This window comes from Corvus hawaiiensis, chromosome 1 (assembly GCF_020740725.1).
Source record: "Corvus hawaiiensis isolate bCorHaw1 chromosome 1, bCorHaw1.pri.cur, whole genome shotgun sequence".
In the NCBI taxonomy this organism is placed as follows: domain Eukaryota; kingdom Metazoa; phylum Chordata; class Aves; order Passeriformes; family Corvidae; genus Corvus; species Corvus hawaiiensis.
In genome coordinates this window covers 92398091-92424327 of record NC_063213.1, presented here as the reverse complement: position 1 = coordinate 92424327, position 26237 = coordinate 92398091, and the positions used below count along the sequence as shown (strand labels likewise).

General features: G+C 57.2%; 2 protein-coding genes across 3 annotated transcripts; both read left to right on the top strand.

The window, feature by feature from the left end:
* On the top strand, positions 1-1903 carry LOC125330298 (zinc finger protein 3 homolog). Its single transcript, XM_048313283.1, has 2 exons — positions 1-38; positions 223-1903. Exons 1-2 carry the CDS (start codon positions 17-19, stop codon positions 1476-1478), a joined length of 1278 nt encoding a protein of 425 aa, XP_048169240.1. The 5' UTR covers positions 1-16; the 3' UTR covers positions 1479-1903.
* Positions 1904-17018: 15115 nt separating this feature from the next.
* On the top strand, positions 17019-24945 carry LOC125330269 (serine/threonine-protein kinase PAK 3-like). Of its 2 annotated transcripts, XM_048313249.1 has the most exons (9): positions 17021-17963; positions 19152-19215; positions 20046-20094; positions 21118-21227; positions 21993-22110; positions 22506-22605; positions 23024-23220; positions 24125-24262; positions 24715-24945. In XM_048313249.1, the coding sequence occupies exons 1-9, from the start codon at positions 17660-17662 to the stop codon at positions 24802-24804; spliced, it is 1170 nt and encodes a 389-aa protein (XP_048169206.1). In that variant the 5' UTR covers positions 17021-17659; the 3' UTR covers positions 24805-24945. The 2 variants fall into 2 exon arrangements, with proteins under 2 accessions (XP_048169197.1, XP_048169206.1); XM_048313240.1 differs by lacking the exon at positions 24715-24945 and having other exon boundaries at positions 17019-17963; positions 24125-24588.
* Positions 24946-26237: the final 1292 nt, after the last annotated feature.

The window sequence follows — 26237 nt, the reverse complement described above, 5'->3', positions numbered from 1 at the left end:
TGCGAGGAAGAGGAAGATGCCCCGGGACCCCCAGGCAGGTGAGGAGGAAGTCACGGCCCCTTTTCCCCTCTCTCCTGCTCCATCTCCCAGCCCAGCATCGCTCCAGCTGCAGGACAACCCCGCTGCCAATGCCGTCCTGCTGGGGACGGACTGGGGGGATCTCCTTGCCCTTCCCTGTGGCACGGAGGCAAATCCCATCCTCTCCTTGTCCTTCCTCCCCAGACAAGGAGCTGAGGACGGAGCCCAGGGAGGACAAATCCCCACAGCAGAACCTGGTGGAAGAGGCTGTTTTGAGCGGCTCCACGGCACAGGAATCCAACGGGGAGGAAAAAGCGTGGAGACCCCGCAGGAGGAGGGGCTGCAAACGCAGCCCAGGGTGCTCTGAGGAGGACAGACCAACCCTGTGCCGGGAAGGCGGCCGGAGATCGAGCTGGAGTTCAGACCTGGTGGTCCATGAGCGGCTTCACAGTGGGGAGAAGCCCTACAAGTGTGGGGAATGTCGGAAGAGCTTCAGCCGGAGCTCCCACCTGATCCGCCACCAGATGATCCACACTGGGGAACGGCCCTATGAATGTGGGGAATGCTGGAAGAGCTTCAGAGAGAGCTCCCACCTGCTCCGCCACCAGAGGATCCACACAGGAGAGAGGCCCTACGAGTGTTCCGAGTGTGGGAAGAGGTTTCCGACCAGCTCCGATCTCCTCCTGCACCAGCGAATTCACACGGATGAGAGGCCCTTCCGCTGCCCCGACTGCAGGAAGGGCTTCAACCGCAACTTCCACCTCATCAGGCACCGGCGCATCCACACTGGGCAGAGGCCCTACGAGTGTAGGGAATGTGGGAAGAGCTTAAGCCAGCGATCCCACCTGATCCGCCACCAGATGATCCACACTGGGGAGAAGCCATATGAGTGTGGGGAATGTGGGAAGAGTTTCAGATGCAGCTCCAACCTGACCGTCCACCAGCGCATTCACAATGGGGAAACGCCCTACGAGTGTCCTGACTGTGGGAAGGGGTTTCAGACCAGCTCCGATCTCCTCCGGCACCAGCGGATTCACACAGAGAGGCCCTTCCGCTGCCCCGACTGCAGGAAGGGCTTCAGGGACAACTCCGACCTCCTCAGGCACCGGCGCATCCACAGCGGAGAGAGACCCTATGAGTGTGGGGAGTGTGGGAAGAGCTTCAGCACGAGCTCCAACCTGATCGTCCACCAGCGCATCCACACAGGAGAGAGGCCCTACGAGTGTTCCGAGTGTGGGAAGAGGTTTCCAAAGAGCTCCAATCTCCTCCTGCACCAGCGCATTCACACAGAGGAGAGGCCCTTCCGCTGCCCTGACTGCAGGAAGGGCTTCAAACACAAATCCCACCTCGTCAGGCACCAGCGCATCCACACCGGGGAGAGGCCCTACGAGTGTCCCCAGTGTGGGAAGAGCTTCTCCAGGAGCTCTCACTTGACCCAACACCAACAGAGGCACCGGTAAGGGAAGCCCTGCAAGTGCCCCGAGTGCAGGAAGAGCTTCATCCTCTGCTCCAACTTCATCCCCCAGTGGGGGACCCACGTTTGGCAGAGCCCTGGTGACCCACATTCCCCGTGATCCAGTTTGGGAAGAGCCCTGGCTGGTGCTCTCCACATCCTCCTGGATCCCCGTAGGCACCTGGGTGAATGCAGGGGCTGGAACATCCATCAGGACTCTGATTGAAATCGGAAATTCATTGGGAAGAGCTGATTTGTTGAGTTTACGGCCCAAAAATTCTCACCTGCTCTGTCCAGTTGTTTCTTCTGGTGGCATCCAGCAATCCTGGATGATCTTGGATGTCTTTTTCAACCTAAATAGTTTCCTCCTTCATCCTGTCAAAACAACCAAAATTGGGGTAGAAATAAAGGAATTCAACAAAGGTATCTAAAGCAGCACCATTTTCCCGGGATTTGGGGGTGATTTTGGGGTTGGTTCAGGGGAATATTCAGGAGGATTTGGGTGTTGTGAGGCCATGGGCTGGGCAGACGGGGCCACGATCTCGTAGTTGTGCTGGCAGAACGTGTCCACCTGACACGTGCCGGGGCTGTGCTGGAATTCTCTGCTGCTGCTGGGCCACTCGGGGGGTCTGGCCCAGCAGGAAAGGTGACCCTGAGCCAGGAGCTTTCCTTGGCCGCAGCAAAGCCTCGGCACGGAAAGACCTTCCCAGCACTGTGCCCTGGGCCGGGAGGGATTGTGCCACCAGAGCTGTCCCTCCATTTCTTCTGCCAGGCAGCTCTAGGACATGGAAAGTGGAGAAGCCAGAGCTGACTCTCAGCTTTCCGCAGTCCTCCAGAAGGATCCTGTGTGGGAAGCACCCTGGGAACAGGGTTTCTGTGCCAGGGCAGAGGAATTCAGAGCCCTTTCCTCCCCCGTGGGCCAAGGCTCTGGCCCTGGCCCTTTGCAATGGCCCTGCAGCTGCCAGAGGGGCCTTTTTGGCTCAGCTGAGAGCAGTCCTGCTGCAAGGCTGTCCTCGAGCTGCTTGGGCTGCACATGTGCCCAGGGAATGCTCATTGCTTGCAGTCTCAGGCGCTGTGGGTGTGCAGGTGTAACTACAGCAGGAGGGAACAGCTCTGCTGGGGGCAGTTCTCTTTTTCTTGGTGTGTTTTTTATGTTGAATGAACGTTCCCTGCCAGCTCTGGGCAGAGCTCTGTACCTGTATGTGCCACTTGTCTGTGGCACTGTGGCTCAGGAGGTGGCCAAGGGGAGCTTGGCCGAGGTGTGGGCAGAGGAATGGCCATCAGGCCAGGCTGGGGGTCAGCGGCCGGTCAGTTGCGTTGCGTGGCCGCGGCTCTGGAGGCTTGTGTGGGAGCGTGTGCAGGGCTGGAAGGCTGGGCCTGCCACCGCTGTGTCCCAGAGCCGGGAAGGCCGGGGCTGGCCCGACCCTGGCCCGGCCCCGCCAGCTCTGCCAGCTGCCGGCGGGGACACAAAGGGCAGCTCCGAGCTGCGGCCGCACAAACGCAGCGCCCGCAGAGCTCCAGGGCAAGGTGCTGGCCCTGGCTCGGGGCTGGGCCGGGGCCAGCGGCAGAAAATCAACTTGCAGCTTGGGCCCCGCAGCAGGGAGGAGCAGCAATTGCTGGCTGAGAGAGACTCTTGCCAAGGGCCTGTGGGGCCGGGCCCCAGGGAACGGCTTCCCGCTGCCCGAGGGCAGGCTGAGATGGGATGTGGGGCAGCAATGGTTCCCTGGCAGGGCGCTCAGGGCCTGGCACAGGCTGGCCCGAGAAGCTGCGGCTGCCCCCGCATCCCTGCAAGTGTCCCAGGCCGGCTCGGCCATTGGGGCTTCCTGCCCAGGAGGGCTGGGCTGGGCTGGGCTGGGGCTGCTGAGGGCGGGATGGGCTCTGGCTGAGCCAGCTGAAGGCTGGGCATGATGAGGCCGGGGGGACCCCGTTGCTGAGTGGGTTCTGGGATATCCCCCATTCCTGAAGGGATGTCAGGGTATGTCCCGCTCCTGAGGCAGTTTTGGGGTCCCCTCAATGCTTAGGGAGGGGTTCTGAGAGGGGGGCTCTGGCACTTGGAAGGGGGACCTATTGTCAGGGATCCGGGGAGCCCATTTTGGGAAGGATGCTGCTGTTTCTGGCAATGTTTAGAGGTTCTGAATGTCCTGTGAGGCCCTGCTCTCATTCTGGGACTTGAGGTGAGCCCATGGGCACAGCAAGGCCTGAGGAGAGGTTCCAACCTCTGATTTTGGATGGAGGGATTGAGCGGGTGCCTCCAATAAACTCAATGCCAGCCCCAATGTGTCGATGGCAGCCCCAAATGGCTCGATCCGTCAGCCCCAAGCCCCGTGTGTGGGGAGTCAGGAACCACAGAAGGGGAATTGGTGTCCAGGAGGGGTGGGATGGGATGGGATGGGATGGGATGGGGATGGGATGGGATGGGATGGGGATGGCATTTTGGGGGTGGGATGAAGTTTGGGAGTGATGGGGTGGTTTGGGCACTTGGCGTGTGTCACTCCAGGGAGGGAAAGCAGGAGCTGCTTTTGGGGAGGCTCCTGCTTCTTTTTGGCAGTTTTGGGGCCATTAGGTGGCTTCTGGGAGGTTTCAGGGAATTTGGGGAAGGTGATGTAAAGTCCCCGCAATTTGGGTGGCTGAGGTGAAGTTCCCCACATTTTGGGAGGGTGAGGGGACCCCAATTGGGAGGGAATTCGGAAGGAATTCAGAAGGAAGGAAGGAATTCGGAAAGAAGGAATTCGGAAGGAAGGAATTCGGAAGGAAGGAAGGAATTCAGAAGGAAGGAAGGAATTCGGAAGGAATTCAGATGAAATTCGGAAGGAATTCAGAATAAGGAAGGAATTCGGAAGGAAGGAAGGAAGGAATTCAGAAGGAAGGAAGGAAATAATCCTTAATAGTAATGTGAAACCAACAAGAAAATAGAAAGTAAAAAAAAAAAGAAAAAGAAGGAAATAAGAGAAGAAAGAAGGAAAGAAAGAAGACAGAAAACAACAGGAAATGAAAAAACCAAAGAATTAAAGAGAAAAGAAGAATAGAGGAAAGAAAGAAAAGAAAGAAAAAAAAGAAAAGAAAGAAAAGAAAGGAAGAAAGAAAGAGAAAGAAAGAAGGAGACAGGAAGCCAGAGCAAGAGAGAGAAGGAAGGAAAGGGAAGAAAAGCAAGAAGAGAAAAGAGGGAGGGAGGGAGGGAGGGAGGGAGGAAGGGAGGGAGGGAGGGTGACCTCAAGGATGAGAAGCTCTTCCTCAGCCTGGGCACCTTCTTCAAAGACACGCTCCACGCCCCATGTGCAGGTGAGTGCACAGCCAGGGGGATGCTCCCAGAGCTGGGCATGGCACGGCCTGGCCGGGCACCAAAGGTTCCCCCTTTGCTGGGGCGGCTGCAGCCAATTCTTCAGTGGCTGCCAAGCTGCTTTTGGGCTCTGGGCAGCTGCTGAGGAGGTGGATGTGCCATGGCTGGCTGCAGGCATGGGCACATGTCCTGCCCTCCTGCTCTGCTCCCAAAGGCAGCAATGCTGGGCAGCTTTGGGCCCAGCTCTGAGCGCAGCCAGCACGGCCTGGGCACTGCGGGCGGCTGGGACAAGGGGACAGGAGGCTTCAGCTGACGGGCGGCTTCTGGTTTCTCTCCTTGCAGCCGGGCTCTGCCGATGCTGAGGCTGCTCCGGGCTCTGCCAGGGCTCTGCTGGGGCTCAGCCCCAGGCACGGCTGGGCCCGCTCTCCCCTCACAGGGCTCTGACAGCTTTGCATCAGACCAGCCCCTTGCGAGCACAGCGACGGAGCTTTCTGCTTTTGCAGGTGAGTGAGACTCTGGTGCAGGCCAAGAGATTGCACTCAGGGACACACATGCCACTGGCAAGAACCCAAACTCTCCACAGTGCCAGCGGAACGCCTGGATCTGTCTGTCCCACTCTTCCTTCCGTTTGGGCTGGAATTGTGCCATTGCACTTTCTTCTTCCTCTAGAAGTGCCACGAGTCAGCCAAAGCTGGCGAGTGGGCCGTGTTCCTGAGGCAGTGCAGCCTGGAGCTGATGGATGAAGAATTGCCCTTCTCCACTGCCAAACCACAGCAAAAAGCCCAAAGTGGGACTTTGCGTCTTGAAGAAAGCCTTGACAATTTCCAAGGGAATGTGCAGCTCATTGGCAGGGTGAGAAGGAAGGAAGGGCATCTTCTCAGGGAGTTGGGGTGGGACAGAGTTTAGGTTGCCAGTCCTGCTCGGAGCTGGCAGGGCACAGAGCCGTCCTCAAGCCTAGCCGTGCTCCACAGCAGTGTCTCAGGGCTGCTGTGCCAGGTTACGGTGTCATTCAGAGGCGCTCTGCAGCCCTCAGCTGTCCTCACTGCCGTGTTCCCATTGCCTTTTCCTCGGCCCTCCACCAGGATGGGCTCTGTGAGTTTTTTCCCAGCTCTGTGTCCAGAGCAGCTGTCCAAGAGCTGAAGGGAGCAGCGTTTAGAAGCAGTTCCAAGATTTCTAGGCAGGAAGGGGAGCTGGTGGCCATCCTTGGAACTCACCGTGTTCATCAGGAGGGAGTGCTGGTTCTTTGGGAATATGGGACAATGGGAACACAAGAGTTGGAAAAATCCCAGTTTTCTGTGGATCTGTACAAAGGGGGGAGCAGCAGAAACACTTTGTGTCTGCCTTTGGGGACACAAGGTCCAAGGAGCTGCGGTGGCAGAGGGGGACCTGGGCTGGTGGCCGCTGAGGTCCTGTTTCAGGACATCCTGCAGTGGCACAGGACAGAGCTCCAAGCACCCACAGCCACACTGCTGCAGTCTCTGGGTTGCTGCACCTCTGACACTGAACCGTGCCGTAAATCAAAGCTCTCCTGATGGGAGAGAATATTTTAAAAGTCCTTGCAAGTTGTTCCAAAAAATAAACCGAGACTTTTCCTGGGGTTCCAGTGCTGCTAGATAGTTGTTCATTAAGTCTTATCAGAGAAACAGAGCCGCCAGCGTGACCCAGGTTCAACACAGAGCACAGAAAGCAGGCGGGAAGTTGAATTATCAAGATTTACACATCCTTTTAAAGATAATTTAACCAATGGTTACTAGAAATGTATTTTATTTTTACTTTCCTACCAATTATTCAGTAACACGGTCAGGAACTGTGGAATTCTTTGTCCAATCATCCCAAATTATTTTTACTGCAGAATATGGAGTAGTAAAAGAAGAAGTTTTAGAGAACGACAAAAATCCTCCATTTTGATCTTTTTTGCTCTTATCTATTTACTACAAAGAGAAGCCCAAAACCTCTAAATTTTCACCCTGTGACAATCTATCACCTAATTCACACCATTGTATTTTCTAGTTCTTGTCTGATCGTAGGCAGTTTTTTGCAAGGTTGGAGGCTAAAACACTGTTGTTCAGGGGGGTAAAAACCCTTCAAAACAGGCAGAGAAATATTCTCGGCACTCTGGGTTCCTACACCTCCTGGGGGAAGCAGGGGCTGGCTCAGGAGCTCTGTGGGGAGGGAAAAGGGGATGACACCGGGTTGGGGGTCACACACGCTCTGGGGGGGACACGCACGGCCCCTGGGGACCCCTCCTCCTGCAGCGCCAGGAGGATGAACCCCAACATGGGAGTCCCCAAAACCCCAGCAGCATTTTGGGGGGCAGGGTCTGGTGGCAGTTTTGGGGCTCTGGGGGATCACAAGCACCCCAAAACTCTCTCCCAGCCCCACAGCCACTCCCAAACCCCTCAAACCCACCAACAGCTCTGTGCCAGGAACCCCTCCAACCATTCCCTGCAACATAAATGACCCCAAGAACCACCCAAATTCTCTCCAAGACACACAACCTAGACAAGATCCCCAAAACACCCTTAACAACCACCCCAAAAGCCCCCTCCAAGCACCACAAATGCCCATCAAGAGTGACAGAAGCCCCTCCCAATCCCCCCACGAGCCCCTCAATCCCCTCCCAGCCCCCCATGGCACTGACCAGGAGAGCTTGGTGGACAGGAACATCCCCAGCCAGGAGCAGCTCAGGCACTTCAGCAGCGATTTGGGCACTTTGGGGGGCACACCCCAAACGGGGAGACCCAGGCCAGGGACTGGGACAGACACCCGCAAGCCCTGGAGAACAGACAGGCTCAGGTGGACACGTTCTGCCAGCACAACTACGAGATCGTGGCCCCGTCTGCCCAGCCCATGGCCTCACAACACCCAAATCCTCCTGAATATTCCCCTGAACCCCAAATTCATCCCCAAATACCGGGAAAATGGTACCGCTTTGGATCTCTTTTTTTCATTTATTTATTTCTACCCCAATTTTGGTTGTTTTGACAGGATGAAGGAGGAAACTATTTAGGTTGCAAAAGACCTCCAAGATCATCCAGGATTGCTGGATGCCACCAGAAGAAACAACTGGACAGAGCAGGTGAGAATTTTTGGGCTGTAAACTCAACAAATCAGCTCTTCCCAATGAATTTCCGATTTCAATCAGAGTCCTGATGGATGTTCCAGCCCCTGCGTTCACCCAGGTGCCTACGGGGATCCAGGAGGACGTGGAGAGCACCAGCCAGGGCTCTTCCCAAACTGGATCACGGGAAATGTGGGTCACCAGGGCTCTGCCAAACGTGGGTCCTCTGCTGGGGGATGAAGTTGGAGTAGAGGATGAAGCTCTTCCTGCACTCGGGGCACTCGCAGGGCTTCCCTTACCGGTGCCTCTGTTGGTGTTGGGTCAAGTGAGAGCTCCTGGAGAAGCTCTTCCCACACTGGGGACACTCGTAGGGCCTCTCTCCTGTGTGGATACGCTGGTGGCGGATGAGGTGGGAGTTCGGGCTGAACCTATGTCCACATTCCCCACACTCATAGGGCCGTTCCCCAGTGTGGATGCTCTGGTGCACAAACAGGTGGGAGCTCTCTCTGAAGCCCTTCCGACATTCCCCACACTTGTGGGGCTTCTCCCCACTGTGAAGCCACTCATGGACCACCAGGTCTGAGCTCTGGCTCGATCTCCGGCCGCCTTCCCGGCACAGGGTTGGTCTGTCCTCCTCAGAGCACCCTGGGCTGCGTTTGCAGCCCCTCCTCCTGCAGGGTCTCCGCGCTTTTTCCTCCCCGTTGGATTCCTGCTCTGTGGAGCTGCTCAAAACAGCCTCTTCCACCAGGTTCTGCTGCGGGGATTTGTCCTCCCTGGGCTCCGTCCTCAGCTCCTTGTCTGGGGAGGAAGGACAAGGAGAGGATGGGATTTGCCTCCGTGCCACAGGGAAGGGCAAGGAGATCCCCCCAGTCCGTCCCCAGCAGGACGGCGTCGGCAGCGGGGTTGTCCTGCAGCTGGAGCGATGCTGGGCTGGGAGATGGAGCAGGAGAGAGGGGAAAAGGGGCAGTGACTTCCTCCTCACCTGCCTGGGGGTCCCGGGGCATCTTCCTCTTCCTCGCAGCCTCCTCCTATATCTGGCCCAAGGTTTGGGAATGGGAAATCCGGGTCTGGGGCAAAACAAGAGATGAGCACGTTGAGTTTGAAGGTCCCTCTGCCCAAGTCCATCTCTAGAAGCCACCAGGCATCGTGTGTCCATAAAAACCTGCTCAGGAAAAGCCTCCCAGGAGTTCCCTGTCTCTGGTCCCTCCCCTTTGGTGTTCGGGGTTCCCCCCTGTCCCAGCTGCTGGGGGTCACGCTTGTATTGGGGGTCCCCCTCTCTACTTGGTCCCCGCCCTCCCCAGGCTGCTGGGAGTCCCAGGAATCCAAAAAGCTCCCCCCTCTTCCATCTCCCCACTTAGGAATGCTGGGGGTGATGGGCTCCAAGGAGTCCCCCCTGCCCCTCTCCAGGCTGTTGAGGGTCCTCTCCCATCCCTCCTCCTCCTCCTCCTGCCCCGTTCCCGAGCCCCTCGCAGCCCGTGGGAGCAGCGGGGATGGAGCCGGGACAGGTCGGGATGGGCAGCGCGGGGCTCTCGGCTGCTCCCACCCGCTGAGGGCGGGGGAACCCGGCCCGGGGAAAAGGAGAGGGAAACTGGGAACACTGGGGGCTGCAGATCCAAACTGGGCCTTGCTGGGGACCCTGGCTGGGGACTTGCAGCCCTTGGGGCTCCTCTCGGGAGCCTGGAGAGCCGTGAGGGGGAACGCAGAGAGGGCTGGGGGATGCCAGCAGTGGCACCACTGGCAGTGACTGGTTTGTACTGGGATAACTGGAACCTTACTGGGGCCACTGGGAGTGACTGGGAATGACTAGGAGCATGCTGAGGGCAGCTGGGATATACTGGGAGTGTCTGTCAACCATACTGGGAACAACTGGAACCACAATGGGAACAATTGGGACCATGGTGGGGAGAAATGGGGCTACACTGAGGGCAACTGGGCATGACTGGGACCATGCTGGGAAGGACTGGGGTCATATGGGATGTGACTGGGACTATACTGAATCATGTTCTACTGGGATCACACTGGAAGGAACAGAGAGCAACTGGAACCATGGTGGGGGCAACTGGCATCCAACTGGGATCATGGTGGGAGAAGCTGGGCCCATGCTGAGGGAGACTGGGATCATACTGGACCCTACTTGGAGAAACTGGGACTGCACGGAGGGTGACTGGGAGTGGCTGTGAGACACCGGGATCACACTGGAAGCAGCTCAGGGCAAGTGGGAGTGACTGGGAACATGCTGGGAGCAACTGGGATGCACTGGGAAAGATTGAAACCACAGTGGGGGTAAATGGGAGCAACTGGAACCACACTGGATGATAATGGGAGCAGCTGTGCCCATGCTGGGGTCATACTGGCATCCTACTGGAACTGACTGGGATCATACTGGGAGTGGCTGAAATAGTACTGGCAGTATCTGAGAGTGCCTGGGATCCTACTGGAATCAGACTGGGACTGACTGGAAAGGTGCTGGCCATGACTGGAACCATACTGGAAGTGACTGGGAGCAACTGGGCCCAGACTGGGAGTAACAGGGAGTCACTTTGGGTGTGACTGGAATAATACTGGGAGTATCTGGGAGTGACTGGGGCCATACTGGAGGTGACTGGGAGCAACTGGGATCATACTGGAAGTGGTGGGAAGTGACTGGAATTATACTGGAGGCTACTGGGATCATACTGGCATTGAGAGGGAGCAACTGGGATCACGATTGGGGAACCTGGCATGATACTGGGAGTGACTGGGATCATCCTGGAAGTGACTGGAACCATACTGGGAGTGACTCCGGGTCCTATTGGATCATGCTGGGAGCCACTGGGATTACAGTGGGTGTGAATGGAACCTGACTGGGAGTTACTGGGAGCTACTGGGCCCATGTTGGGAGGAAAACGGGGACACATTGGGAGCAACTGGGATACACTGGAAGGTACTGGAACCATGCTGAGGGGACTGAGACCACAACTGGGATAACTGGGATCATACTGGGAGCAGCCGGGACCACACTTTGGGACACTGACGGAAACTGGGATTGTCCTGGAGGTAAGTGGGAGAAACTGGGCAAGACTGGGATCATTCTGAGGTAACTAGAACCTTACTGGGGACACTGGGAGTGACTGGGAATGACTAGGAGCATGCTGAGGGCAACTGGGATCTACTGGGAGTGTCTCTGTAACCATACTGAGGGAACTGAAACCATACTGGGAACAGCTGGGCCCGATGCAGTGGATCTACACTGGGGGCAACTGGGCAACTGGGATCTACACTGGGAGGGACTGGGACTATCCTAGGGGCAAATGGATTCATACGGGGAGGAACTGGGAACAACTGGAACTACTCTGGAGGCAACTGGGTTCATACTGGGAGCACAGTGGGAGCAGCTGGATCCATGGTGGGTGAGACTGGGATCACACTGAGGGTGACTGGAATCATACTGGCATTGACTGGGAGTGGCTGTGAGCAACTGGAATCACACTGAAAGCAACTGGGAGGAGGTGGGAGTGACTGGGATCATACTGGGAGAGACAGGGAGCCCTGGGGATCATCCTGGAGGCTCTTGGGGTCATGCTGGCATTGACACGGAGCAGCTGGGATCACACTGGGAGCCACTGGCATCATACTGGGAGTGAGTGGGAGTGACTGGCATCATACTGGGAGTGGCTACAATCACACTGGGATAATGGTGGGTGTGATTGGACCCTGACTGGGGGTTACTGGGAGCTGCCAGGCCCATGCTGGGAGCCACCTGTGCACACACTGGGAGGAGCTGAGAACACCTGGGAATGACAGGGTGCATGCTGGTGACAACTGGGATGTACTGGGAGTGACTGGGATAATATTGGGGGCAAGTGAACCATGCTGAGGCAACTGGAAGTGCCTGGGAATGACTACGAGAATGTTCAGCACGACTGGGATATACTGGGAGTGCCTGAGACCATTCGAGTGGGGACTGGAAGCAACTGGGAATGTGCTGGGGGGAACTGGGACCAAGCTAGGGGCAGCTGGGGCAAGTGGAAGTGACTGGGACCCGCGGCGGCACCAAGGCCTCGGGGCGGCTCCAAAGGGCCCCGCCCGCCGCCGCTCCCCGAGGCCTCGCCGCTGCTGCCGGGGATCGGACACCGCAGGCGGCCCCGGCCCCTTCCTCTTCTTCCTCCTCCTGCCGGGATTCAGCCCCCGCCGCCGCCCGGCTCCTTCTGCCGCTCCTGCCCGGCACGAAGCGGCGGTGCCGCTGACGGGGCCGGAGCGAGGCTGCCCCGCGACTGCCCCGCGCCTCAGGGCCGGGCCGGGGAGTGACCGCACGGCTGGGGAGGGACCCCCGCTGGCCAGGGCAGGGACTGAGCCCATGGGAGGGACCCCCCGCTGGCCAGGGCAGGGACTGAGCCCATGGGAGGGACCCCGCGCCGGAGCAGGGAAGGATTCCTGTCCCCGAGGGCGAAGCAGCGGCACGAACTGACCGCGACTCCCATCCCTTCTCCCTGCCCCGCTGGGCATAGCAGGGAGGAGCCGCGGATAAAGGGAAGTCCGGCAAGGAGAAAGAGGTCGCGGGAAGGTTCTGTTCCAGGGTTTATTTTACTCCTCACTCTCCTGTTCTGATCCGCTCCGTCCCAAATCCAGTTCATCTCTCCACGGCGGGGCTCTTGTGGCCGCCATGGCGATCCCTGAGTGACCTCTCCCTGCCCTTAGCCCGAGCCACGAGGACTCGGATCTGTTCCAGTTCCGTGCAATTCACGGGCATTTGGGGCAGCTGGAGCGAAGCAGCTGGAAACCACAGCGGGCTCGAGAGGGACTCAAGCAGGGCAGGAGCCGGGGCTGCCCCGAGGGAGCTCTCCCAGCACGAACCTTCCCGGGCTCTTTCTAGGGGAATTTCCTTGAATGTTTCCATTCATCGCTACAAAGCAGAGTCACAAGTGGAGCTGAGCTTTCACCTTGAAATGAGCGAATCGAACGCGTGCGCTGGGACTGCTGCAAACTCAAGGTGTTCCTTCATCCTTTAATCTTGCAAATATTCAGCCCCTCAGCAGCGATGTCTCTGCCAGCCCAACGGTTTCTGGCTCAGACCCGGCTCGGAGCTTGGAGAAGAAATCCAAAGTCCCAACACAACAACCCCTGCCATTATTTTCTTTTTTTCATTGGTACGTTATGCTATCTTGTTGTATATTCTATTTTACTTTATTTTTGCTCTTATTCTTATTTTCGTTTCTTTCTTTTTTTTCTTCTATTTTATTGTGGTTTTTCTCCAATTCCCTCCCCGCCCCCCCCCCCCCCCCCCCCGTCATTGTTCTCCTCTTGGAGGTTTGTGGTGAGGTGCTGTCCCACTGATTCTCCCCTGGAAACCAACGAAATCAATCGAAAAAATGATGACTTCGTGAATTCTTTTGAATTCTTTCCGCTGCTCTTTCCAGAAGGTCCCGGCCACGTCCTGCCAGGAGGAGCCGGGGGCACGGAGGAGCCTGAGGGCTTAACTGGGGAGAAGAGTTTAATTGGAGTGAGAAAACTTTAATTCTGGGGAGAAAATGTGAATGGAGGGGATTGGAATGGGAGGGAACGATTTTAGGTGGGGAGAGAAAAGGAACTGTGGGGAGGAGCCCCCCAGCCCTCGGCCGTGCCCCGAAGGTGCTGCCAGCGGCTCCCCTGCCCCAACCCCCGCGCCGGGGGCGCGGAGCTGCCGCTGCTCGCCGGGAACGTCACGGGATAAAAACTCCATTCAAACTTTTCCAGCCGTGGCAGCGACGCTCAGCGTTCCTTGGACCTTCCACGGTCCTTGGACATCCCATGTCCCTTGGCTGTTCCGTGTCCCCTGTCTGTTCCATGTTCGCCCGGTTTGTCCCGGCTGCTCCCAGCCACTCCCAGCTGCTCCCGCTAGCCCTCAGTGTGGTCCCAGTTGCTCCCAGCTCCCTGTTACCCCAGTTCTGGTGCCAGTGGGTTCCAATCCTGGTCCTGGTGTATCCCGCTGGGTCCCAATGTGTCCCAGTCCATCCCAGCCTGTCCCACTCCGTCCCGGTCCCTTCCCTGCAGCCGCCGCCGTTTCCCGGATCCTGCCCCTCCCGCCCCCAGAGCTGCCGCCGGACGCCCCCCAAGATGCTGACGGGGGTCGGGGGCTTCGTGTTGGGCTTCGTCCTCCTGGGCCTGGGCTCGGCCTCCACCTGCGGGAGAAGGTGAGGGGGGGTCCCCGGGGGTCGTGTCCCCCCCCCCTCGGAGCGTGTGGGACTCCCCCATGTCCCCCCCATGCCAGGGTCACCCCCTTTTCTCTCCCACAGCGCTCCTGACCCAACTCCTGCTCCTCCCTGCGAGGGGCTTTGGGGAGCCTCCCTGGGACCCCCTTGAATCCCCATTCCTGGGCACTGGGACCCCCCTGCACCCCTCATCCTGCACCAACACCACCCTGCACCCCCTTTCCCGGGTATCCTCCTCTCCTAGCCCCTGGATCCCCTGTGTCCTTGACCCCGGGGACCCCCGCACCCCCATTCCCGGCCATCCCGGGGCACTTCAGCCCCAGGCCTCCCTTTCCTGGGAAACCCGAACTGGGCACGGCGCTCTGCAGCCGCTCCGGGAGTTACGATCACCCAAAGGAAAGGGACAGGAGAGGCGAGAGAGAAGCAGATTGGGAATCAGGGATCGGGGTCCCAGCGCCCAGTCCTGCTCCGCCGGGGCTGGGGCCCCGCAGCCGCAGGACAAAATGGATCCGCGGGTCCCGGTGCTTGCCCCGCTTCGGGCCGAACCCAGCGGGTTCCCGGCAGAGTTTGGCCGCAGGGCCCGGGAGTTCAGCCCAGCCCGGCCCGGGGGTCCCGCAGGGCGCGGCCGAGGAGGGTCCCGGGGGATGCCAGGAGGGGATCCAGGGGAATTCCCTGGAATTGCCCCGTCCCCTCCTCCCGCGCTCCCTCGGACACTTTGGCTTCTCCGCCTCCGGACCTTCGCCGCCGGGATCTGCCCGGCGACCGCTGACTGCCCCCGGCACCGGCAACCCCCTCCCCGCCCACGGCTCCTCCCGGGAACTTCTGGAAACAGCAGCGGAAAGAGTTCAAAAATTCATCATTATTTCGATTGATTTCGTTGGTTTCCGGGGAAGAACCGGTGGGAAACCCCCTCACCACAAACCTCCGGGGGGAGAACAACGGCGGGGGGTGGGGGGAAGGGAATAGAGAAAAACCACAATAAAATAGAAGAAAATAAAAGAGTAAGAGAAAAAAAATCAAAGTAAAATAGTATACACAATAACATAACACATCGTACCTATGAAAAAAATAAAATGACGGCAGAGGTGATTCTGTTGGGACTTTGGATTTCTTCTCCAAGCTCCGAGCCGGGTCTGAGTCAGAAACCGTTGGGCTGGCAGAGACGTCGCTGCTGAGGGGCTGAATATTTGCAAGATTAAAGGATGAAGGAACACCTTGAGTTTGCAGCAGTCCCAGCGCACGCGTTCGATTCGCTCATTTCAAGGTGAAAGCTCAGCTCCACTTGTGACTCTGCTTTGTAGCGATGAATGGAAACATTCAAGGAAATTCCCCTAGAAAGAGCCCGGGAAGGTTCGTGCTGGGAGAGCTCCCTCGGGGCAGCCCCGGCTCCTGCCCTGCTTGAGTCCCTCTCGAGCCCGCTGTGGTTTCCAGCTGCTTCGCTCCAGCTGCCCCAAATGCCCGTGAATTGCACGGAACTGGAACAGATCCGAGTCCTCGTGGCTCGGGCTAAGGGCAGGGAGAGGTCACTCAGGGATCGCCATGGCGGCCACAAGAGCCCCGACGTGCGGAGATGAACTGGATTTGGGACGGAGCGGATCAGAACAGGAGAGTGAGGAGTAAAATAAACCCTGGTACAGAACCTTCCCGCGACCTTTTTCTCCTTGCCGGACTTCCCTTTATCCGCGGCTCCTCGCTGCTGTGCCCAGCAGGGCAGGGAGAAGGGATGGGAGTCGCGGTCAGTTCGTGCCGCTGCTTCGCCCTCGGGGACAGGAATCCTTCCCTGCTCCGGCGCGGGGTCCCTCCCATGGGCTCAGTCCCTGCCCTGGCCAGCGGGGGGTCCCTCCCCAGCCGTGCGGTCACTCCCCGGCCCGGCCCTGAGGCGCGGGGCAGTCGCGGGGCAGCCGCGCTCCGGCCCCGTCAGCGGCACCGCCGCTTCGTGCCGGGCAGGAGCGGCAGAAGGAGCCGGGCGGCGGCGGGGGCTGAATCCCGGCAGGAGGAGGAAGAAGAGGAAGGGGCTGGGCTGGCCCTGCCTGGATGCCGGGAGACACCAAAACCGCTCTATCCCTGCCCTCTGCTACTGCACAGGGACAGGAAATACAAGGAAAAGCCCAGGAGTCAAGAGAAGGACCGGGAGAGATCCCACCCCGAGCACCGGCACGGGCACAACAGACCCAGCCTGGGCACAGGGAGGGAATTTATTACCAACCACATCACAGCAGCACAAGGAGAAGGCAAAGAAATCTCTCCAACACCTTCCCCCCACCCAGCACGGATCACCCGGAACGGGGGTCACCAGGGCTCTGCCCCACGGGGGTCACTGGGGATCATCCAACGCCGATCCTCCCACGGGGGATGGAGCTGGAGCAGCGCACGAAGCTCTTCCCGCACTCGGGGCACTCGCAGGGCTTCCCTTAGCGGTGCCTCCGTTGGTGTTTGAGCTGTGGTTGAAACCCTTCCCACACTCAGGGCAGCGGAAGGGCCTCTCCTCTGTGTGTATTGGCTGATGTAAGGGGAGATGATTCCCCCCAAGGGGCTCAGCTTTAGCATCCTGAAAGATCCAAACATACACACAGAAACAAATCCTCCCAGGACACTAAAAGATATTTGGGGCTCGGTTCTGGAATCTGCCAGCTCCAAACACTCCCCAATAAAAAACCCTCTCAGGGACCCCCTAATAGATTTGGGACAAGCTCCCCCTCCCCAGCCACCTGCAGGATGCCGTGGGGGGACGCTCCCGGCGCCGGGAGTGCTGCGGACACAGCGGGCACTGGAACCTCCTGCTTCTCCTTCTATTCCTGTTCCTGCTCCTCCTCCTCCTTCTCCTCCTCTTCCTCTCTCCTCCACCTCCTGCTGTTCTCCTCCTTCCTCATCCCGCCTCCTCCCCAGTTCCTGCTTTCTGTACATTTAGAGTGGAGAACTTTGCTTGTTTTTAGAACTAGAACAGAGATCCCAGAAGGAACAATGCTTGCTGGTTTTAGTCAGCAGCATCAGTGACTAAAGGTCGTGATTCCTTTGTTTTGGTTCGTTCCTTTGTCCTCGTTCCTCCTCAGTGTTCAGGCTTGGCTATGGGCTGTCCTTGTCTGCTGCATTTTCTGGGTTCCTCTTGGATCCTTTGAGCAACAGGCTGTGCCTCGGGAGGATCCTTTGTGCTCCTTTGTGACAGAGGAGAACCTTCCAGGCGGTTCTTGCGTGAGCTGCTGCTGTGATGTCACGGGAACGCTGCCGCGTCCTCGCCGTGTTCCCGTTGCTGTGGGGCACGGAGCCCTCAGTGTCCAGAGCGGCTCTGGGCACCCGCTGGTTGCCGGAGGATCCTCCTGCCCGAGGCATTCTCAGCAGCCAGCCCAGCCCCTGACGGGTGTCCTTGTGTGCTTGCAGGGGTACAGTCTGCGACGTGTGCAGCGCAGCCAAAATGATCCAGCAAGCGGTTGCTGCAGTTTGCACTCTGTACTCTGTGGCTTATTCGGGCTATTTTTTAGCCCACTTGGCACGTAAGTCGAGGTTTTCCCTGGGTGCAGCATCGGTGCCTGCGGGCTTGCTGTGTGCTTTCTGTTCTCCCACTGGAATTGAGCTGCCTTTGTAACCAAATTGCCATTAAGACACCGTTGGTTTGGGAGAGCTCCTGCCAGCAGCTGCAGCGGAAAAAGGGGGTGTCTGCAGCCAGCGGGGCGTGCACAGCATTTGCAATGGAGCCGGGGGGGTTCTGTTCCCTCAAGCGCAGAGTCTGTGCCAGCGGAGCCTGGAACTCCCTCCGGTGGCTGCTCCAGCCAAGAGCTGACACAGCCCAGGATTCTGTGCTGTTCTCTTGCTTGCTGTGCGAAGGGACTGTGGCTCCTGGAGGGATGTTGTGGAAGCAAAATGCTCTCTCGGGGTTGCCTTGCTCCGTGGGAGTTCCCACCACGGGCAGGTTTTTCCTAACAGCATCTGGTTCGTGTTCCCTGTCCCGTTGCAGGGCACCTCACGCGTGGATCCCGAGCAGCTCCTCCTTCGGTGAGTGGGAAAGGAACCTTTGGTGGTCGGAACTGTGCAGAGAGTTGTGAGCTTGGCGTGTGGCAGTCGAGCGCCAGCCTGGGAGGCTGAAGGAAAGTTCCTGCCAGTGTCTTTGCAGCAGCAGCAGCAGCAGCAGCAGCAGCAGCAGCAGCAGCAAAGGGATCCCTGGCACTTTTCTCCTTCTCTGCTGAAGAGCTTTTGAAGAGCTGCAGGTCTGGTTTTGCAGGCAGAAGATTGCTTGCTGGCTTTAGCCACAGTGGAATATGGAATGCCCAGCAATAAGTGGCAATGTTGACTTTAGCCCATTCCTAGTTTGAACAGCTCCGAGTCCCATTTCTGCTTAGTGCAGCTGGATGTGTAGCTGAGGATAAATAAGGCGATAACTGAGATAGAACTTCCCGTCCCTCACGCTACCATCTGTCCACAGGGCACAAAAGCAGCATCAGCTCCTCCTCGGGCTCCCTCTGCTTCCAAAGAGGAGGCCAAAGAGGAGGAAGACAGCAGTGAACTTCCCCCCATTCTGGGGGATGATGGTGAACCTCCCTCTGTCCCGGGAGATGAGGGCAAACATCCCACGGTTTGGGAATACAACAGCGAGGCTCCTGTGGTGTGGGGCGAGGATGGTGGACATCACCCGGTGTGGGACGAGGACAGCGAGGCTCCAGCAGCATGGGACAAGGACGACGGACATCTCCCAGCGTGGAACGAGGACAGAGGACATCCTGTGCTTTGGGAAGAGGAGGCTGCAATTCTCCCGGCATGGGAAGAGGATGGCAAACATCCTGTGGCTTGGAAAGAAGACCAGGAACCCGCTGCATTTTGGGAAGAGGATGGGGAAGCTCCCTCTGCTTGGGAAGAGGACACTGAAGCTCCCTCTGCTGCGGGATCCTGGGCTGAACATTCTGACAGCAGCACAGCTCTGCAGCCAGAGGGCAGAGAGGAGTGGTGCCTGATGCAGCTGAGTACGTCTGCTCTGCTGCTGTGTGCCAGAGCAGGGTGCTGCGTGTGTGTCTCAGCATCAGCTGCACCCAGGCTTGCTCTGCAGCTGAATGTCACAGAGTCATTTATTGTCCTTGCCCAGCTGAGACCAAGGGGCTCCCGGCCCCAGCGAGTGGGGCTGCATTTTGGCCCTGCTGCAAGGCGGGGTCTCCATCTGGGAGGGAGCGTCTTCCATGTGGTTTCTTTCAGGGAGCGCCGTGAGCGTGGGGGAGCCTGCCGAGAAATACCTGGAACTGGAGCAGGTTGGCCAAGGGTAAGTGCACGGCAGTTACTTCTGCACAAGCAGGGGCCAGGTATTTGCTGGTGCAAGATCAAGTGAGAAGCCAGGCAAGCTGCAAACAGCTTCAGACACTGGGGCACGATCCTGCTGTCTCTCAGTCCTGATCAGAATTGGTAACTGTGGTCAGAAGGCACCGTCAAAAGCCCCTGAGGCTGGCAGTGTCCTGCCTGCAGCAAGGAGCAGGACCTGGAAGATCTTCTGTCCCTGGAATTTGATTGCCTGAAAGAGCAGCTCACCATCTGGTGACTGTCAGAAAACAGTTCTCAAGAAGATTCCTTTCAAATATTTTGCTTCCAAAAATATCCACCGGTCAGGATTATCAACATAACGGTTTAGAAACAGAAACCAGAGATGAACTAATAAGCGCTCTTTTCAGCACAGGTAGTAAACCCCGTACATTCAGTAACAGGCAAAGAGCTGCTGCACTCGAGGGGAAAACGCATCAGCTGCCTGATGGCAGGGCCCTTGTGGATCCTGCAGCTCGTAGGCAGGAAATGGAAAAGGATGAAATACATTCTTTTCCAGTTCTTTAGACATCCACTCCCACCCTAGGTTTTGGACTAAAGTAATTCAGCGTGGACATTTGGGATTTGCTCCAGCCCTTTTCCTTTGTGTTGGGCCTCAGTTTTCTCTTGCCCACCTTGCGTGGCACAGGGCTGGTGGCTGCTGCGCTGCTGTTTGAAGGGTCGATGCACCCAGGTGTTTTGTAAAGGCTGCAGGCAGCAGAGATCTCCTGTCTGGGCTGGCTTTCACTCCCAGGGCCTAAAGCGCTGCTTCTTTCTTCTCTGCTGTTCTGTCTCCAGGGCTTTTGGAACCGTTTATAAAGGACTCGACAGGGCCACTGGAGGAGAGGTCAGTGTCACCACGCTCAGCGCGTCGGGCAGCTCTCGAGGGCTTTCCCCTCTGCTGGGAGCTGTGGCTGCAGCTTTGGGGGGCCAGCAGAGCTTTCCTGCACAGGCTGTTCCTCTGAAGGCACAGCAGTGTCAGCCTGCAGAGCACGGCTGGGACAGACTTGAGCCTTCTGAAGTGCCCAAAGGAATGCAAGGAGGGCAGCGGTGTCTGTCAGAGCAGGACACGCTGGCTTGGTCTTCATATCTGAAAACATCAGTGCATCAGCTGGTGGAGGCTGAGGCCTAATTTATCTTCATCCCAGCCTCGGACAGGAACACCGTTTAGCAGTTTTTCCATCCTGTGCTTCATCTTCAAAGGATACCTCAAGACCTAATTAAGGAGCGATCCTGCTTGGCATCAGTTTGGGGTTTTAGTCCTACTGCAGCTGTTCCCAGAGAGAGGGAGAGGAATGAGAAGATGGATGTGCAGAGCAAAGCTCTCCCCTAAACGCTGCAGCTGTGTTTGGGTCTGGTGTCAGTGACAGCCCGTGACAGGGATCATCTGAGCAACGTTTGTGCGTGTTTGCTCTGTTGTGCAATCCCAAACAGAGCAGTTGCATTTGAAATCATGACCAAATCCCACAGGATTGCTAAAGGGTTCCCGGCTGTTTTGCTCTGTTTTCACAGAACCAGAATTACTTGCTGCTTGCAAAATGTGTTTGAATGATAATGAGAGTGGTGGTAAACTAAGGCCGTTTGAGAAGACTGCAGGTGCAGAGAATGTTGTGAGAGCTTTGAGGCTGAGAGCTGAGGGACCATTTCTGCAGAGCTTCCAAGGCCAAATGTCTCTGGCCCTGTGTCCTGTAAGCGGCCCCGCAGCGAGCAGAGAAATGGGCTGTGGGAATGTCACTTGCTGAGCCCGGGTGTCCCATCCCAAGGCAGTTTGGCACAGCCCGGCTCCGTCGCTCCACAAAGACTCGCTCCGTGTTTGCTGCGGCCTCCTGCCCCAGACTCCTCCAGTTCAAGGGCTGCAATGTCCTTTCAGGTGGCCATAAAGAAAATGAGTCTCAGAGGGCAGAACGGGGAACGAGCTGTGAATGAGATCCTGGTCCTGAAGGACAAGAAGAACCCCAACATTGTCAGCTCTTTGGACAGGTGAGTGCTTCAGCTCTTATCCCGTGCACGGGCCCTGCGTTAATCTCTCCTGGCATCCGCAGTCTGTAGCCTGTTTTGAAAAAGCCTCACCCGGCCGTAGCTTCCCAAAACAACAGCCTGTCAGTTCACTCCCTCCGTGTGCTTTTGTTGCTTTGGTTTGGTTTTTCCTTCAAGCTGACCCCATTTCCTGGGTCTTACGACAAGAGCTGATAAACCCTGTCAGAAATTATTTCCCTTGGCTTCTCCTTCCCAACTCTTTTCCATTGCTGCAGATGCCAGGAAGACCGGGTTCTTGTTTCCAGAAACGCCTCAGGTGCCCATTTTGCAATGGCCTTGCCTGTTTCTGAAGGGACTTTCTGCAAGGTTTTCCAAACACTTGACCACTTTTGTCCTAAGTGCTGCACGGCCTCCTGCCCTGGATAAGTCTGGAAGTTGTGTTGCCTTGTTCTGGAGGGAACGGTGGAACTGCTGAGTTCAGATGCTGAACCAGCTGGGGGCAAGTGTTGTGGTTCCACATTGATCTGGGCTGTTGCTCAACTGCATTTTTCACTTGCTTGCCATCTAAGGCCTCTCCTTTCCCACAGGCGTCTCCTTCTCCTTTAGACTGTGCAGATCCCAAGGACTGTGCAGCCTGGCAGGAATGTCTCTGCATCGGATTCTGTCCTCATTTACAAGTGACCTGGAAACAAAACTCCACTCGAGGCTTTTCCATCGGGGAATTGAGCAGTGCACGTTCATCTCCATGCCATTGTTTGCCTCTTCCAGCTTCCTTGTTGATGAAGATCTCTGGCTGGTGATGGAATACATGGATGGAGGAACTTTGCAGGACATTGTCAGACAGACACGCATGGCTGAAGGAGAGATGGCAGCTGTCAGTCGGGAGGTGAGGGATCCTGCTCGGGCTTCCCATGGCTTGGACACAATGCTCCTTCCAAGCAGGGCCTGAGAACAGGAGTGGCTCCATGCTCAGAGCTTTGTTTCTGTGTTGTTTTTATGAGCTAGAGAAGAAAGAGCCTCTGAAGTGAACGGCCTGCCAGTGTCCCTGCACTTCCACTCTGCTCTTGTCCTCTTTCCTGCTGTTGTGGGACTCTCTGTCTTTTTTGATTTGATTTGCTGTTCTCAGCTTTGCCTTGAACCATTTGCCTGGAGCTTGTCTGCACTGCACTCCTGGCCTGTCACAGCAAAGCTGCTGCTGGCAGAATTCTAAACTGTCCTTTCTTGTGTGATTGTGTATTCCAGCCATCGATTTCCACCCTCGTGTTTCTTGTTCTCTCTCAGTGTCTGCAGGGCCTGGATTTCCTCCACTCGAACCGGGTGATCCACAGAGATCTGAAGAGCTCCAACATCCTTCTGGCAACGGACGGCTCTGTCAAGCTGGGTGGGTGTTCCTGGTCAGGCACGGCGCTCCCGGGCTGCGGGTGTGGGGCTGCTTCCCAGTGACGCCCAGAGCCCCACAAGGGCTGCTGGTGGCGGTGCCCGGCCCCTGCTGGCAGCTGAGAGCGGCTGCCCCATACAGAGAGCTCAGGAGAGGAGCAGGGTGTCAGCAGTGGCTTTGCTCTGGGTATGGCCCTTGCAGAGGGGCGGGAGTTGGAATCTGAAGCTTCAAGGGAATCACTAAAAGCCACTGCATGAAAGCTGAGGGTTCCTTTAAGGGTCCACTTCCATCTTGCCTTGGCTACAGCCCTGAGGACTTTTCCAGCTGGATTCAGCACTGCATTCCAGACTGAGAGTGGGCAATCTTTGTGCTTGGTTTCCTCATTCCAGCTGCCTTTGACAGTGTTTGTTTCTGTCCTCAGCTGATTTTGGCCTCTGCGCTCAGCTGAGCCCCGAGCAGGAGCAGCGCAGCTCCATGGTGGGCACTGCTCACTGGATGGCCCCAGAGGTTGTGACCAGTTCTCCTTATGGCCCCAAGGTGGACATCTGGTCCTTGGGCATTGTGACCATCGAGATGGTGGAAGGAGAACCTCCTTACTTCGAGCACACGGCGGCCATGGTAAGAGGCAAATTTCCCCGAGTTTGCAGAGGCCTGTGAGCACAGAGGGACCCCGCCCTGGGAGGAGCAGCCGGAGGGCTCTGCCCATCGGGAAGGGAATTCCCAGAGGATTCGAGCCTGAGCACAGACCAATATTCTGCAGTCTCCAGAATTTGCTTTGGGTTTTAAGGTGTTGCAGCTCTTCTGTCTGTGAGGATGACCTGAAAACATGAAGCCAGAGCATCAGCTCTAATCTTCTCTTGCAGAAAACCCCAGACCAAGCCCAAAACCCACACCCAAACACAACAAGTTTTCTGAAGGAGTTTCTGAAAGAGGTTCTGCGAGATGAACTCCCCCTGACTCTTCTCACTGGGAAACTTGTCTAAAACATGAAGATGATTGTTTAACATGCCCATAGTCTAACATATTTCTTTCCTAGCCCAAGCTACTTCCTCCATGTCACCAAGCGTGAGCTTTCAGCAACCCAAACCTCAGGTTTCTTGCCTGGCAGTTTCTGGGATGGAACATCATGAATGCATTTACTTGAGTGTCAGTGGCACAGCAGGGATGCATTTGATGTAAGAATCCTTGGAAATAACACAAGCAGACTCTTGCAAATGGCCTGTAAAGCTGGTGTCCATATTTGGAGAAGCAAAATGAGCTATTTCTGATGGAGGTTCCAACTAACAAAGTCAGCCAATGACATTGGCTCTCAAGGCAAGATCATCTGGATGTAGGAATGGCTGTGGTTGCCGCAGTGTTTGGCTTTTTTGGTTGGCATAGAAAAATGAGCTCTGAGCAGCATCTCTGCCAGGGAGGAAACTGTCCCCAGAGACTGGGGCTGAGAAACCGGGGTCGCTGTGAGCACTTGTGGGTGTGAAGGAAGCTGGCAGAGCTTTTTCGGAAGTGTTTGCTTTTTGCGCAGGCTCGCTGTCTGATCCGGCAGAACGGGACCCCGCAGCTGCAGGAGCCCAGGCGCCTGTCGGCTCTGCTGCGGGACTTCCTGGAGTGCAGCCTGGAGGCGGACGAGGAGCGGCGCTGGTCTGCCCAGGAGCTGCTGCAGGTGGATGCGAAGCGGCTGCAGGGGAAAGAGCAGCGCGAGGGAGGGGTTTTCTCGTGGGGCCCCCCTCCAATAGTCTCCAGTCTCGCTGCTTTTCACATGCAAAGCCAGCAGAATCCTCGCCTGGCTTGGCTTGGCAGGGTCCTTTGCAGGTCATCTGGACCAGGTGCCCCGCAAGGAGCAGGGCCATCTTCAAGCAGATCAGGTGGCTCAGAGCCCTGCCTGACCTGAGCCTGGATGTTTCCAGGGAGGAGGCACCTCCCACATCTCTGGGCACCCTCTGCCAGTGTTTCCCCCCTATTCTGATAAAAAAATTCTGTCTCACATCTAATCTGAGGCTGCTTCCCTCTCCTGAGTTTCAAACCATTCCCCTTTGTCCTGGTGCAACAGAGCCTGTGAGGAACTTGACTTGGGAAAGTAACAGTTCGTTTCTTTCTTTTTCATCCTTTGGGCAGCACCCATTTTTATCATCAGCCAAGCCTCTCTCCAGCCTGAGCCCTCTGATCACCGCAGCAAAGCAATTGAGGGAGCAGCGGAGGACCTGAAGCACCTGGGGACAGCTTTTTGTTACAGTAGTTAGAACAAGTGGATAGTTACGGTAGTTAGCACTGCTAGTTAGTTATGGTGGTTAGGACAGCCTGGTAGTTATGGCAGTTTTTTGAATAAAAACTCTGTTAAACCTCAAATCCCTTGACGTGTCCCTTCCTTGTCCCCCCATGACTCAGCTGCCCGGAGCAATGTGAGGGGAGAGCGGGCCCAGCCTTGCCCAGAGCTGAGCCCCAACAGAGCCCCGGCAGAGCCCAGAACAGCCTCAGCATCGGCAGAGTCAGCCTGGAAGGAGGCGCCTGGAGCCTTCTCGACTGCAGCCGACTCTTGTTTACAAACCGCGTGGGGTGGGAAATGCCACTGGTTCTGCAAGAGGCCAGAGGGGGCCCGGGGAAGGCCCAAATGCGAGGGACAAAAACGTGCCCAGTGCTGAGAAAAACCACGCCTTTTTCCCCTCTCACGTCGGCGAAAATATTGAATCCTAAACCAAGTCAAACGGGGCAGGGGAGGAGCCCAGGCCCTTCCGCCCCTGCAAACCAAAGCGTCCCTTGCACGGCTCTGAGCCCCGGCGCCGGTGGCCCCGCGGGCGTTGGTTTCTGTCGGGCTCGCTGCCGCCAGCCCAGACCCAGCCCGGGACAGGGCGGGCGCTGGAGGCTGCGGGCGGGGAGATGCGATCCCGGGACACGCATTCGGTGGCACCTGCGAGCGCAAGCAGGGGAGGGGCTCCGGCAGTGAGAGGGGGGGAAAGGAATAAGGTGAATGTGACTTAAACAAACAAAGCCCGTCAATCTGCTTTAGATAGGGCCAGGGAGCTGTAGGTAGGAAGGAATGAAAGAAACTATCACTTCCAGAAAATGTTACTGATTGCCACGAACTGCTGCTCAGCCAAGGCCGTGTTAAATTCCTGAACTTAGAGAAGAAGAACAAAGACTCAATGGAGTTATTAATATTGTTTTGTTTTATTAAAACAAACAAAACGGGTGTGTGCATATTGGAGGGTGGATTGGGAAGTCTGAACCTTCCAAGAAACAGTCCTGGCGACGGGGCAGCCACAGCAACCAGGACGAGCCAGCACTGCTCTGACACCGGCTCCTGCCAAGGCAGCAGCGGGAAGGAGACCGCGGGCAGCTGCTCCCGCAGCGCCCTCACGCCAGGGCGAACACGGCGCCCACACGGCACAACGAACCCGCCACAGCCCCCTGCCGCCCCCTCCGCCCGCAGCCAGCCCCGAGCCCCGCCAGAACCGAGCGCGGCTCCCACCTGCGCTGGGGCCGCCTCCGAGCTCCGCCGCTGCCGCCTCAGCGGTGGTTCCCAGTCACCCCCAGTATGATCCCGGCATGATCACTCCCAGCATCATCCCAGTCGCTTAGAGTCTCTCCCACTGTGTTTTCAGTATGGTCCCAGTTGCTCCCAATAAGATCCCAGTTGCCTG

Excerpts from the sequence above, each read along its gene's own strand:
- LOC125330298 (XM_048313283.1), top strand. The coding sequence starts at position 17 with ATGCCCCGGGACCCCCAGGCAG. Across the intron at positions 39-222 it reads GCCCCGGGACCCCCAGGCAG|ACAAGGAGCTGAGGACGGAG; the intron begins GTGAGGAGGAAG and ends CTTCCTCCCCAG.
- LOC125330269 (XM_048313240.1), top strand. The coding sequence starts at position 17,660 with ATGGAGCCGGGGGGGTTCTGTTCCCTCAAGCGCAGAGTCTGTGCCAGC. Across the intron at positions 21,228-21,992 it reads ATTGTCAGCTCTTTGGACAG|CTTCCTTGTTGATGAAGATC; the intron begins GTGAGTGCTTCA and ends TGCCTCTTCCAG. Across the intron at positions 22,606-23,023 it reads GGACGGCTCTGTCAAGCTGG|CTGATTTTGGCCTCTGCGCT; the intron begins GTGGGTGTTCCT and ends TTCTGTCCTCAG.